This window comes from Mytilus galloprovincialis, chromosome 10 (assembly GCF_965363235.1).
Source record: "Mytilus galloprovincialis chromosome 10, xbMytGall1.hap1.1, whole genome shotgun sequence".
NCBI classification, from domain to species: Eukaryota; Metazoa; Mollusca; class Bivalvia; order Mytilida; family Mytilidae; genus Mytilus; species Mytilus galloprovincialis.
Window position 1 is genome coordinate 4,985,512 of NC_134847.1, and position 15,122 is coordinate 5,000,633.

Consider the following 15,122-nt stretch of genomic DNA (forward strand, 5'->3'; position numbering starts at 1 on the left):
AACCATTTTTTTAGAAGCTTTATATAAGTTTTTAAATTACAAAAGATTAAGGCAAAGCAAATGTAAATGTTGTACATGTTTAAAAAACTTACTTTAAATAGAACAGGCTATTATTTGAACTTGGAATTATTTTTAATTATGGAATTTGGATAATTTCTGGTATTTGAAATTTTTAAGAAATTCTATGTTTATTTTGTACTTTTATGTTCTGTGCTGCGCACAACACAATCTATTACAAAGAAGATAGTACATTTTCATTAGAATGTACTGTGCCACGCACAACACTATCTATACAAAAAACATTGTATTGAAATTGTTATGAACCACTCAAAACAAAATAAACATGGAATTTATTAAAAATTTCAAGCACAAGAAATTATGCAAATTTCATAATTAAAAATAATTCCCAGTTCAAATAATAGACTGTTATAGTTAGTTTTTGGTTGTGTACTTGGAACATATGAAAAGAAATGACTATAAAAATATTTGATGTTTTCAGTGACTGTTTCTTATTTTTGGAAATATAATGTTTATATGTCACATTCTAATTTCATTGAGTCTTTTAAAAAGCCATAACTGTTTAGTTTTCAAGCCATTAGAACTGATACGAAATTATCATATCATACTTGGTGTATATCTAACGTGCTATAGATTCATTTAATTAAGGAAACCAGAAATAATTTTGGTATTAAGGGAGTTCGCTTCTCAGTTTCAGAGTAATTAACTTTTCAAAACATTAGTTTATATTGATAGGGAATTAATAAAAGAATTCAAAGAGCAAAAAAAATATATAGGTCACCGTGCTTGTTTTCGAGATATAAGCAATTGAAATTTTGGCGGGAAAATATTCTCTCTTGACTTTTCATAGCTTTATCATTGACAGGTTGAAGTTCTTAAAAACTGTTAAAAAGTAATTAAAATTTTATGAGACTTTTACAGATGGCTTATCATTATACATGTAAAAGATTTACAAAAAGAAAAATGGGGGTCACCGGGCAATATTTTTCAAGGCATTCAAATGGATAAAACCAGAGGATTCCGAAAATCTGACAAAAAATCCAAAACATGACGAGCCAGCTTCCTTAATAGAGAGGAAATGTTTTCAATTCCCTTTTTTGTCCAAAAACAATTTTACTGATACTAATTTCAAAAAACAATGAAAGAGCCATTTGTTTAGTCATTATGAAGTGTATAGTCTTTTAATTAGCAACCAAATTGTACAGGCCTTAAGTAAAATTCTACTGATCTGTAAAGTATCTTTGTTTCTAATTTAAACTGAAGTCTGTCATTCATGAAGCCAGACTGTCAGCAATTCCATATCTACATCTGAATTCACCCCAGTTTTTGAGGGGTAAAAGTAATCTCTAGCAAAGTCTAGTATGCTTCCTAAAGACTCTTCTCTTCTCTTCCTTATCAGTGGCGGATGACTGCTGACTGACCTTAAGGGGAGGAGAGGAGGGGGGGGCGTCCAATTTATGAATTAGTGATTCCCTACATAATCAACCAAAATTTTCCAACGAAAAAAGGGGGAGGAGGCCCCCCTGGATTCGCAGATGCTTTTCTTTGGTATAATGTCAGTTGTCTTTCTCCAACTTATGAATTTTATATGTAAAACCTCCTTTTCTATCTTTTCTGTCACTTTATTCTGCAACTTTCCTAAATAACCTCTACTGACCTTAATATTATCCATTACAACAAATGAAAGTATATACTGCATGTTTTGATAAACATTTTATTTTCGACTTATCCTTTTGTCATGTGACATGTCCTACTGAAATAAATAAAACCAAGTACTGTTTTGATGAGAACAATAATATTGAAATCCCCCTTTTGTCATGCATTGGGTTTTAAACAGTGAATCCTTTTCATTCTTCAATGTATTAAAAAGGTGCATTTGATTCATACCTAAAATATGTATAAGTCTCCCAGGGCCTCATCAAATTGATTTTACTATTATCTTTAGGATTAGTTTAGGACACAATATATCTTTGTCAATGAATTAGTAAGAAGTAATTAAAAAAATGTCTTTCTTCTTATCTGTAACACCAGCATGCTGTTATTCAGGAAACTTTTCTTTTTTTATCTGGTTTGTGTATAAGTGTTCTTGGTGACCCAGAAACCACTGTGTTCAATACAATTTGATATAATTATATTTGTAATAAAGAAATGAACATGCTGATTGATTTCATTTGTATTTTTTACCTGAAATCAATGCTTACATGTATAACTGACAACAGATGTGTATTGTAATAATCTATGATTGTAAACAGGATTTTTAAGATGAACACTTTGTGATTTCAGATTTTGAATTTTCATTACCTCCCCTGATTTTAATTCAAAAAATAAATGCTTTATATATAGTATTTTTGTGTAAATGATATTACATTCAATTCAATTTTGACGTTTTCTTTTGTAATATGATAATTAGTCATACTGAATTTTAAGAAATAAAAGTCTGACGTTATAAAAAATTTCAAAGAGAACTCAGACTGTGTTAAAGTTTGTTAAATTTAAGATAATGAGGAACACTTTTTCCTTCATTGCCAAATTAGCAGTAATGTAAGACATCCCCTTAAAAAGGCAATTAAAACCCATTATCCTAATTTTAACCAGCCTGACTCAAACTCTAAACTTAAAATCCCAATAAAGATACGTTGTCTAGTGTTGTAGACTATATATATAGCAATCTATGGAATTGCGAAAATAAGGTCCACATTGGTCAATTATTATTTATATATAGATATATGTTATTAATATCAACTTCACTTGTTTAAAACATTTATCCTGTATTATGTTTCTTGTCACTTGTGTATACAATAAACTCATCATAGATACCAGGACTAAATTTTGTATATACGCCAGATGCGTGTTTCGTCTACAAAAGACTCACCAGTGATGCTCGAATACAAATACTATGTTTGCATTTAACCCGCCAGGGTTTCATGTTTCGCAATACATATTATTATTATATTTAGTCACCTATACTGTGAGATGCATTTTCAGACTTCCAGTATATTTCAATATTGAGGTCTTGAAAATTGCAAAAAAATCACTTCTATATAGTTGTCAAAAAGAGTGGAAGAATAATTTTTTGTGTTTGCATTATATGACGTAGTTATTTCTATATAATGTCAGAGTGAAATATAATTCAGACTCTTCTTTACAAGATTTTTAAGCATTATATTAATCATGGCCTACATATGGATTGCACCTGTTTACATAGGGAATGAATAATTTTATTTCTCAGTAAAAATTTTGATTCAAAAAGAGAAGTATAAAGAGAATTAATCATAGTTAGATTTAAATCGGGATTTATCCTGTATGGAAAGGGATTTCGAAAAGAAATAAAAATAATGATTAAACGCTACATAGCTGAAATGATGAGAAATAGATTATAACTGTTATGTGTAAATTTGACGTGTACCAAGTCACATATTTCTACGTTAGAATTAGTTCTGCTGTGTCCGAATTATACAGGGGATTTTTACCCCCTGTGTTTAAGGAAGTCTTTGTCAATGTTTGAAAGTATGAAAATATCATCAGCTTTCTAAATTATCTAATTATTGAGAATACAGATTCCGAATGAAGAGTTTGGAAAATTGGCCTTGTGTGACATTATTATTTAAGATATTATGTTGGTGTCAGACGTCAGACCCCTAAAATATTTTTCCCACTTAAAACCTTTTTACATGTTTAGAGAACGAGACATTCAAGTTAATCTGCAGAAAGTGAGTCATACAAAGTTCACTAAGCTGTACTTTTGTTACTGATGTCAATGAGTACATGTACTATGAATTTTGTACTTTTAATGTGACTTTTATCATGTATAAGGCACTGTTAATTATATTTGAAGGATCATTCTTGAGGCTTTGACATTTTGTCATTCAAATTAATTTTATAGCTGAGTCTGACTACATGTATAAGGGGGAGGAGGTGTATCTGCACGAAGGAACGGGAAATAGAATTGCCATTTCACGATAAATGAACAATGAAAAACTTCTTATTTCACGAAACACAGTGAAGAACAAACCTTTTTTACGGCAGCATGTGAAATAAAAATGGCAATACACCTTGCATGCAAAATAGCCCTTTACCACCCTCCTATAACAGTGTACTCCTTCATTATCCAAAATTGTTTTCATGAAATATTACCATTTTATTGTACAAAAAACTTCCTTGTTAAATTGTTTTGTTGATGTTAATATTGAACCAGTTATTCTTTCTGAGGTGTATGACTTTTTAATGATGTGATTTTGTGTGTTTTAAGGAAGGAAGAACTGCTCTCCACTATGCTGCACTGAATGGACATGTAGACATCTGTAAATTCTTACTTCAACAAGGATGTAGTATTGATGAAAGAGATGTGGTAGGTATTTAGTGTCCCAGCTAGCTCAAAATATAATGGCAAAGTTACCCTTGATCCTAGAGATGTGGTAGGTATTTAGTGTCCCAACTAGCTCAAAATATAAGGGCAAAGCTACCCTCAATCCTATCTGTGTACACTCTCTCCTCTTTTGGCACTACGCTTTGCATTTTACTTTTTGAAGAAAAAAACTTTTCAAAGCAATGAACCATTTGAATTCTTGGATAGAATTTCATCATTACAAGAACCTCAATCTCATGCAGAGGTGTTGAAAAGTTGATGTACCATGTCAGCTTGGCTTTTTAAAAGCAGTGTTAAATTTGACTATTTCTGCACTATCTTATAAACAAATTAACAATCAGATTCTACCTGTTCCAACTAACAGCTAGAAGTAACAATTTTACAACCAAATATTAGAACTGACAAATTTTCAACCAAAATCTAGCTATACCAACTAACAGCTAGAAGTAACAAATTTACAATTATCGGACACAGGTCTTATAATTATTATATTTGCATGATACATATGAGGAATCTAAAATTATTACTTAAATCTTTTGATTATGAAGGTTTTCAAGGATCACTGTTACGTAAAAAAAAAAAAGGAAGAAAAGATTTGGAATTCATATTCACAGTAATGAATTTGTCAAGTGTTGACCTATACAAATTTGTGGTTAGCGTCAGTATTTTCATAGTATTGGCAGAAAGAAGAAAATTTCTCTACTCAAGTATATAGAATTACCTGTATTTCTGTAATTATTTTCTGATTAGTTAAACACTTATCTGAGAGGGTTATAACAGTACAAGGACAAAGAATTGTCTTTTTTTTTTTACATTGAGACCAAAAAACGGTATATGTTACACCCATTTTTGTCAGTTCATAGTTTTGATTAGTTGTTGAAAAATTCTTATGAAACATCTTTAAATGTATTGTTGACTTAAGACAGATGAAGAAATTTAAGATCTGTGATCTCTTGCTAAGTGTTATAGGAAGGAGGAAATATTGAACATTCTTTTAAAGAGGTCTGGCTGATATTTGTGAAACAATCTAAAATGTGATACTTTAAAATTTTAGTTGCAATTCAAGGACTTTTTGAAAATGACCCTGGTGCAAAATGACGTCAAGTGAAATTGGCTGCACCTCTTTGTCGTACTCTTATAATTTGTTGTCTCTTTTCAAACCTGTATGTTGCTGTCATATGATTTCTTGACAGTAATTTATATAGAAGAATATCTTGTAAGAAGAGAAAAGTTTGACTTCAAACATATCATATATTCGTGTGATATTATATTACATGTTGTCAGAAATATCAGCTGATTTAAATGTTCAGTGGTAGCTACATGTGCAGGGTAGGAATATAGGTAATCAATAGCTGTACTGTAAATTATTCATATCATAATAATGAGTATAATTAAATTAAGAAGAAATTTATTCTTAAGGAAATTGAAGAAGATATTTCCACTATGACGCTAAGGTCATATTAAAGTGATGCAAAGTCAATTGAGTGCTCTATAATGACCTTGTTTTAAGTTGAAAAAAAAGATAAAAAAAACCCTTTAAAATGTCAAAATAACAGGAATAAAAGTACTGTTTCTTTGATATATTGAACTTTCTCTGGTATTTCTTTAGATTTTTGTCATTTCCCATTCAAATGGTCTTGTAACATTCTCGTACAGGAGGTTGTGCAATGGAACACCAGCCAGTTAAGACCATTAGACTTGAAAATTGGTATTTGCTCCTTCTTAGTACTGCAACCAGAGTTCATTTTTTAAAACTTTAATGGTCCGGAAGAACACACACCTAAATTATATATCGATGGAAAGAGGAAAACGTGTATAATAAGAAAAGTTGGGTCGTAAAAATCCAGAGTGGTCACAATTTTGTGAAATTGAGGTCAAAGGTCAGACCTGAAAATATCAATATTTCAACCACAAGGACAAAAAGGAGAAATATTTTGATATTTATTCAATAGAATGCTACAAAAACGTTTCAATCATAAGCATATGCTATAAACGATGTTAAAACGACAAATTTGACTACTTATATGAAGAGCTGCCATTACAAAATGGCGTTGATTTGGAACCTTCTGATTTTTTTCCATTTAAGACATAGCAAAAGAAGAAGTGGCCTTGACCTTTTCACATCCATAAACTTTCATATTGTGTATAGTATTTCACTATAGTATATTACATAATTATTTTCTAAAGTATAAAACACCAGTTTATCAAATTATTTCGATATTTTTTCTATCTTTGAAAAAAACAAAATTCAAGCGCTGAAACAGTGTTTTTAATTTTGCATCTTAAAGGTTGTGTATTTTGTGAAAATTAGTATCTAGTTATAGATAAATACATATTGAGTATTTGCAAAGTCTGGACTTTAGTTTTAACACAAAATATACTATAGTCACCCGAGGCGAATGCGAGGTTTAAAAAAAATGAGTGACAGTCAGTTTGGTGCATGAACATTTTTTTAGTGGGATAATATAAAAAAGATGTGGTATGATTGCCAATGAGACAACTATCCACAAAAGACCAAAATGACACAGACATTAACAACTATAGGTCACCGTACGGCCTTCAACAATGAGCAAAGCCCATACCGCAAAGTCAGCTATAATAGGCCCCGATAAGACAATGTAAAACAATTCAAACGAGAAACTCACGGCCTTATTTATGTAAAAAAATGAACGAAAAACAAATATGTAACACATAAACAAACGACAACCACTGAATTACAGGCTCCTGACTTGGGACAGGCACATAATCCCGGTAAAACATTTAACTCATTAATTTTTTAAGGGAAGGATGAAAAATTATACAATGCAATGCCAATTTTCTAATGTTGTAATTCAAAATCAGTCATGATCCTTTTATAACTTTTAAAAGCGACAGACAATAGCTCAAGTATTCATAAAATAGGGACATGAATCAATCTCTTAGTCATCATATGCGGATTCAGTACGCGTATTAGCATTACAAGACACTTCCCTTTTTTTATAAGAACAAGTTCGGCGCAGGACAGAGTTTGTTCAAAGCAAACACAGTTTTTGAGTACAAATGCTATCTGGAGCGTAAATACCGTCATGATTCGGTCAAACTCGTCAGATATAGTCTTACCTTTGCATAGGAAACACAAAAGAAATGTGAGTACAAAGTTTCGATCAATGTTCGTGACTCATATTCCCATATGCATATGCATGATGTATCTGCACTGCCAATCCCAAATGTAATGGGGCGAATGTTGCTACAGAAACGATTGATTTAGTAATAGCCATACATTTCCGAATTTTTGTTATCTTTAGGGACAATATACGGTTCAGAAACGCCTTTGTGTTATTTTTTATCAATTTTATTTAAAACTAACAAATGAACTTTTGAACCTAGGCTCCGTGTTGAAGACCGGACCATGACCTATAATGGTTTACTTTTATAAATTGTGACTTGGTTGGTGTGTTGTATCATTGGCACTCATACCACATCTTCCTATATCTATTAACAAGCTATGCGGGCATCATTTCCATAGAAATACCAAAAACGAGGACATAGCTCATAAGAGCGCTGGTGGCAGGGTGAAGTAATTGTTCTTCTTTTAATGTATCCTTGATATTTTCAGACACACCTTGGTGTAATTCTGAAAGTCTTAACATAGACTTCAATTTTCCTGCAGCAGATATGGCATCCCCTAAATTGAGTTCAGAGTTAAACTCTATATTTAATATCCCTTGGCCCCACTGTGTCTGAATTGTACGGTGTCACAATATCTAGTTAGTTCTGGAGTTTGCCAGTTGTTTGATAAGCATCAGAGACAATCTTGGGTAAAATTGATCGGTATATATAGGGAATGTGCTACATGAGAAAGGCTTTTTCTTACGGAAAAACAAATCACATCACTAACAATCGTTATTAATGAACTGACAGCAAGTTCAAATTCTAATTTTTCAGTAACTGTTTTACTTAATTGCACAGGTGTTGACTTCAATGAGTACTTGGTTATGCATGGATAAATGATTACTTACATTAATAAGCACAACTTAAAAGACTGTCAACACGTTTAGAGGACTCAGTTTTGTGTAGTTTTCTGTTTTTTTCAAAGGTTTTTCTTTTACACAAAAACCCTGTTTTCATATCCAAACTACAAGGAAGAAACTGAGCGCGAGATCGTATAAAAGTGTCAGGTTGTGAGGATACATGTCGATCAGTTTGATCACATATATGGATTTCTGATGTTTCTAATTTAAAGTTCCCCAAGGGTGACTGGGGAAACAAAATATGGTCACTTGCTCTTCTCCCGACCGGCAGTAAAACGAAGTGGGGCGTCCGTTTGGCTGTGCGTGATGTATTAAGTTCGCAGTCACGTCCGGTCAAAACGGGGACATTAAATCCGATGCCTCGTGAAAAGGGAGTGTCACGTTCTTTGAGGGGTCCGTAGGTGGCCTGATGCAATGGAAAATTTCTGTCCCAATCCAATATACCATCATTTTCCAGTGGCAGTCTAAATTTTCCCGATCATCATCCCGAATGTCCTCTATTATGACAAAACCTACCTATTGTTTTTATTGTTAACTTGTTCTCGTCCTGAACATGCATGAAATATTTGCCACTGGACGTTAAGCAACCAACAATCAATCAATCAATCTAATTTAAAGACGCACCAATTTTGCCTTCTGGTGCAAGTCTCATAACATCACTGATGATTCGCCCACGGAAAGCAGAATATCAAGAGAAGTTGGTTTTAGCATCACCTTGTCACACACCAAATCTCTGCGAAACTTCAATAGTTCTTTTACCCGACCACTTGCATGCATATTAATTGCTCTGAGGGTAAACATTGACATACAATGTTTTTTTCACACAATGTCAACTATAGTCATTATCCGGAAAAACGTCTTATCCGAAGGATTTGGTTAACTTTTATATAAAGTCAAAATTTTATTACCAAAAATATAACTTATTTACAGAAAATACACGAAAGAACTACTATATATATTCAAATCACTCAAAAATAAATTAACTTCTCCTACAAAATCTACATAATCACATCGAATCTATCAAATTGATTGTGAAGGAAAAAATAAATGGTGGAGCTGATTGACGGATAGGAAATTTCCGTAATTAAAAAAGGTACAAATGATGTTTTTATTTTTGAGTTTTTGACAAAATTGTTTGGAATTTGCCCAACAAAATTTGCATGCAGTATCGCAATAATATGTTTTGTCCTCTCAAATGTCAAATACTGTTTTTGAATCATATGTTTTCTCGTTTTCAAAGAAAAACGCGTTAAATTTCTATCTAAAAAACAGCCAACTTTAAGTTTGAAAGTTTTACTTGGAGATGGTATTATATTTATGTCTTCATCATTCCGATGATCCTTGATTATATGTGCATAGAAAATATTTACAAAAATAGCGAGAAATTTAATCAAAAAATATATTTTTGGATTTTAAGGTAACTACCCAAAACCGTAAATTGAGGGGTACCCCCATTAAAGGGATAAAATACAAAAATGTGACCATAGAAACTTTTTACGACCCGACGGAAATTAAAATATAGATATTATTCTATCATTTAAAACAATTTGCAGCCGTGTGTTATTCCGGACCATTAAACTCGTTAACTAAGCGTCTTTTTCGATGTCAGTTGCAGTACTATCTGGTCAGCACACAGCATTGAAGAATAAGAACAAAGACTAGGAGAATTAAAGTCAGAAAATTATGTCTGAGTTGGAAGTTGTCATATCTTATTTTAGCAATTAGTACCTTAAAAATCTGGCTAAGCAAAAAAATAGGATGATTGCCATTATGAGACAACTCTCTGCAAGGGACCATTGACATACAAGTTAGAGCAATTTTTTGTCACCTTATGGTCTTCAACAATGAGCAAAACCAATACATGTACCACATATTCAGCATATGTTTCTCTAGTTCAAAGTAGGGTTTGTCCATTTATATAAACATGATTACACTCTGCATGGTTATAAAGCATGCTTGCACATTTTTAGGCAAACATAAAGATTCACATCAGAATTAACCAAGTATTTTTTATTGAATTTATTAGATAAAAGTTAAGTCAGCTGTATTTCATATATTTTAATCCATTTTATTTGACAATGTAATGAAATTGACAAATATCACTTATTACATGCAGTTGCACTTTTGCTGCATAAGATGTGATTTACTTCGTTATGCTCTGATAGGTTTAAAAGTTTTATTACAATTCTGAGTATTATAATCTCTCAAGTTTGACATACCAATATATTCTATTCTATTCAAATGGTAATTTCTTAATTCTAATTCATGCAACTTAAATTGGAGGATTGAGATGGGGTTTTAGTTGACAATTGTTAAATAAAATTTAAATACATAGGTGAAAGATTTATTTGATATTGTAAGATATAGGATATAATAAAACAAGACAGATGTATCTTCTCTGATTTGAATTTAACAAAAATATTTTCTTCCTGGGCTGATTGCTCTTGGGTAATTCTTTGTAAGACAAAAGTTATTTCATCAGATTTCTACCACTTTTGGTCTTTTTTGTGCATCCATGAAGGTTATTACTTGTGTTGTTACATGTATGATAGAATGGCAGTATGTTTATATGACCTTTATAGCTTGCTGTTCAGTGTCACAGCCAATGCTCCGTGTTGAAGACCACACTTTGACCTATAATGGTTTACTTTTTATAAATTGTGATTGAATGGAGAGTTAATGTCTCATTCCCACTCATACCACATCTTCTTATATCTATATAAATTTCCTATTTGGTTTTAAAGAATTTGATAATTTTACCAAGTTATAATAATGTGTAGCCTTATTTTATGTTTTCTAAGATCTGTGTAGTACCTTATACTAGAATAAGAAATATAATGTTTTCTGCATATGAATATGTGTGAGTACCTCTCGTACTGTAGAAAAGAAATAGGAGTGAACTGAATAAAAGGATATTGTGGAAGAAACATCAATGATACAGACTATCCCATAAATATAAATTATAAGTAATTCAGCAACATTTATAATTGTACATTTGAAATACATTACTGTAAAATTGGGAATGGAAATGGAGAAGCTGTGTCAAAGCGACAACCATATGACAACAACCCGACCAATTATAGAGCTAACAACAGCCCCTGTTTACTAAGTTTTTCCTGAGAGTTAACCTTCCATTAATACCTCGTAAATATTTCTAATTCCTTAAATTTTGTTTATAGAAGCACATTGTTAAATCTTTAAATCACATATACTTCTGTCGAAACTTGAGCAGATTTTTATACAATGGTAGATTAAACATCAGAATGATCGGTCAAATAGTCTCATCATAAAATTCTAATGTAATTTTGTATCATTTGAATTGGTCAAAAGCCAACTGCCCAGTACAAATAAAAGTATTTAACTACCCAAACATTTCTTTGTATAAAACTCGATTTAATACACAATGTGAAAAGTAACACCTTATTCTAAATTTGATTAAAGTCAACAAAAACTAACCTTATCATTGTTATTTGACATCTTTAAGTGTATAATGAAAATCGCCCAGGATTAAAACATTTTTGCGATGATACGTTGAAATATAATTATAACCACATTAGTAAGGAGAAAAGTGCCTGGATTCCATAAAAACTATTATTTTCCAGGGATTTATGAACAGTTATAATTAATCTGTATTCACATTATAATGTATAGTATAGTTTCTGTGACTGCATTGAAATTTAAAACGTCATAAATCTGAACTCTATAACTGTAAATTGTTTAACTGTCTCTTTGTGTTGGATTTAAAATATATAAAAAATGAAATAATATTCTTGATATTGATTATATATTACTCCTTTGATGAAGCAGTACTAAATCTTTGATCTATCTTCAATAAAAAAGCTATGTTAAAGAAATCTCCCAAAGTTCACACAACTGAAAAATTTAAGCATAGAAAAATTATCTAATTTGGTTATGGTTTATTTTAAATCAAAAGTTTTGGAAGGACTGCAAAAATAAAATAACTGTACTAGACTTGATCTAATGGTCAAAGATTAAGTTTCTGTCGCCCTACCTAATAGAGCACAGGGACATTATGATTTTTGGTCTGTGCGTCTGTTTGTTCATGGTAATTTATATAAAACATAATTACCGCTACATTGACAACACCACTTAAGTAAACTGCATCTTTTATTGTCGACATGTTTCGCCGATTAAATCATCATCAACACAAAGTATACAAAATTAGAACCCCTGAAGTACAAAAAACTGGTATCTTGTATGTGACACCATAATAGTGTTTAGTATAATATATAAAGTAACAAATAATCCTGAAGTACATTTTTGTTGATTTAAAAGTACATTAAACTTCAGATACACTGGTTAAATATAAAAGCATTTTTATTACAAGTATCATTAGGAAATATTAATATGTCATTATAGCAATGGTTCATTATTTACCAATTTATGAGGATTCCTATTGATCTTACAATTTTTATGTCAAAAATGCCATATATGTATTAGATACACCTTGACGGAGTAAATTAATGTATACACTTTTTACAACTTCAAAAAACTTGAAGTGATATACTTATTACTTTTAAGAATATATTCAGGTATGCAAAAAATAGTTTTTTTTGTCTCTCTATAAGGGTTGCAGAAAGCATAGACACACTGAGTGTTTGTCTGTTAGTCAAGCTATCAAAGCAAAATGTGAATTATTTTTGATTGATTCTCTTGTTTTAAGGAGTTATGGTCCTTGGAAATATTTATTACATTGAAAACATTTAATTTAATGACTTAATTTCAAGCCTATGTTTTTGTCAAATTTTTATGAAATTTCTATTAAAAGTTTATATCTAGTTATAAATGTGTAAATTGTAGTAGATGAGTTCTCAAATCAATTCTAATTAACTATAATGACAGTCAGTGACAGGAGTTATGTCCCTTTGAAATATGATCAATATTTAAAATTGCATTGTTACGGTCTTTCCACTGCGTTAGGAAAAAGACCTTATTGTTTTTCTAATGTCTTTTTTTACATTTCATGTCAAATATTTAGGAAATTCATTACAAATTATTATATCTAAGAGCTTGGTCTTTGACTAATGTTTCAATGATCAGCACAGATAACCTATTACAGGAGTTAATTGCCCTTAAAGAAGTAAAAGGTTTATGGAAAATTGCAATCTTACACATAACTTTTATATTGTTGATTAATTACATACATTTTAAAAAACTAAAAAAATACATATTGTGAATAAAAGATAAAAGTTGAGACAATGTAACCCTCTGTTCTTTTATTTCTTTATTTATTGTATAAAAGAAGGTATAGGGTATACTATATCAAGGAGAAAAACAACCCAAAACACTAAACACAGGCATTTAGACAAGAGAGTATCAATTAAGGTGGTACCCAACACTTTCACTAAAATTTATTTGGCTCGTTTAATTTTCATAAAATTTTGTCAAAGTATTTACTTTAACACTTTAACAAAAATATATAAAAATTTTAAAAAATTTGAACCAACCGTTTTGTCAGAAAAATTACACTGGTTATATAGCAATTTGACAAACACCAATTTTGATCATTGAGAAGCTTAATATTCCTTTTACAACACAACGTAATTAAAACGTTAAGCTGACTTTACAGAGTTATCTCCCTGTATTGTTAGGTACCACCTTAAATGACACCAATGAAATGTATTCTTAATGATTTATAAGACAACAAGGAAATATTGTAAATGCTTATCTTGTACTCTTAACCCCAGCTGGTTGATTGAAGTATAAAATTGAAATGAATTTTCATGTTCATTTTATTAAATATTAAAATTAGTTAAAAGTTTATCATCAGATGAAATCACATTATGTGAAATGTATATCAAAACACTTAATGACTTATCAGGAGCTTGAATCTAATGACTTTTAAAATAGTTTTTTTTATTACTTTTCTTTTGATAAGTAATAAAGTGCTTATTGTATTTTAGTGAATTTATTACATTACAACCTATTATGAACTATTTTGTAGGATCAAATTGGTCTAAAAATTCTTTTTTCTTTTCTTCACCTGTTTGAAATATGATATGAAATATTTTGACTTGAAGTTAGATGAATCCATGATAACCAAATGTTGTAATAAAATTGTCCTTATATATATATATCTAAAGTTTATAACCATTGTGTGCTGTTACTCACCATTTTGACATTGAATTACATGTAGTATTCTCTTAAAATGAAACTTACTCGTATTTATTTTTTTACATATGCTTTACAAAATAAACACTTTTTGCAAAATGACTAGAACAAACTTTAGGTCTAAAGAAAAATACATGGCCAGTTTTTAATGTATAAATTAAAATATTGTCTTGTATTGTCTTGTAATGCTATAACCAGTTTATCTGGAATACATATATATACTGGTAATATAATATAAAGTATTATTTGTCGACCACCTTTTAAGAATATTAACCAGTGCTTTTTAGTTCAGCTATGTAAATTAAAAGTAATAATAACGTAAGATAAAGGTTCTTTCATTGAATTTAGTAGAAAGTTCTATTTTAAAAAGACACTTTTGTATTTTAAAATGAATTAAGTGCAGGTCATTTTTCAGTTTAATCATCAATTATGTCAGTTTTTGATATTGATATCATATGTTAAATAACACGGAAATGGCGTAAATAATTCAAAACAAGGTATATCAAAGGTAAGGTTTCAGTTGAATAGTACCTTAAGATTTTTTTGCTCTGTAAGTCGAATAAATTACTGATTCAAATCCTGTGTTGCACCTCCGG

At 30.5% G+C, this 15,122-nt stretch overlaps 1 protein-coding gene across 3 annotated transcripts in view; it reads left to right on the top strand.

Annotated features, from left to right (window-relative positions):
- The window catches only part of LOC143049698 (uncharacterized), a 60,456-nt gene that overhangs the window by 32,835 nt on the left and 12,499 nt on the right, over nt 1-15,122 (top strand). For all 3 annotated transcript variants that reach the window (XM_076223372.1, XM_076223373.1, XM_076223371.1), the window contains exon 3: nt 4,268-4,366. In XM_076223372.1, the coding sequence (XP_076079487.1) occupies nt 4,268-4,366 (99 nt within the window). The remainder of the gene's footprint in view (nt 1-4,267; nt 4,367-15,122) is intronic.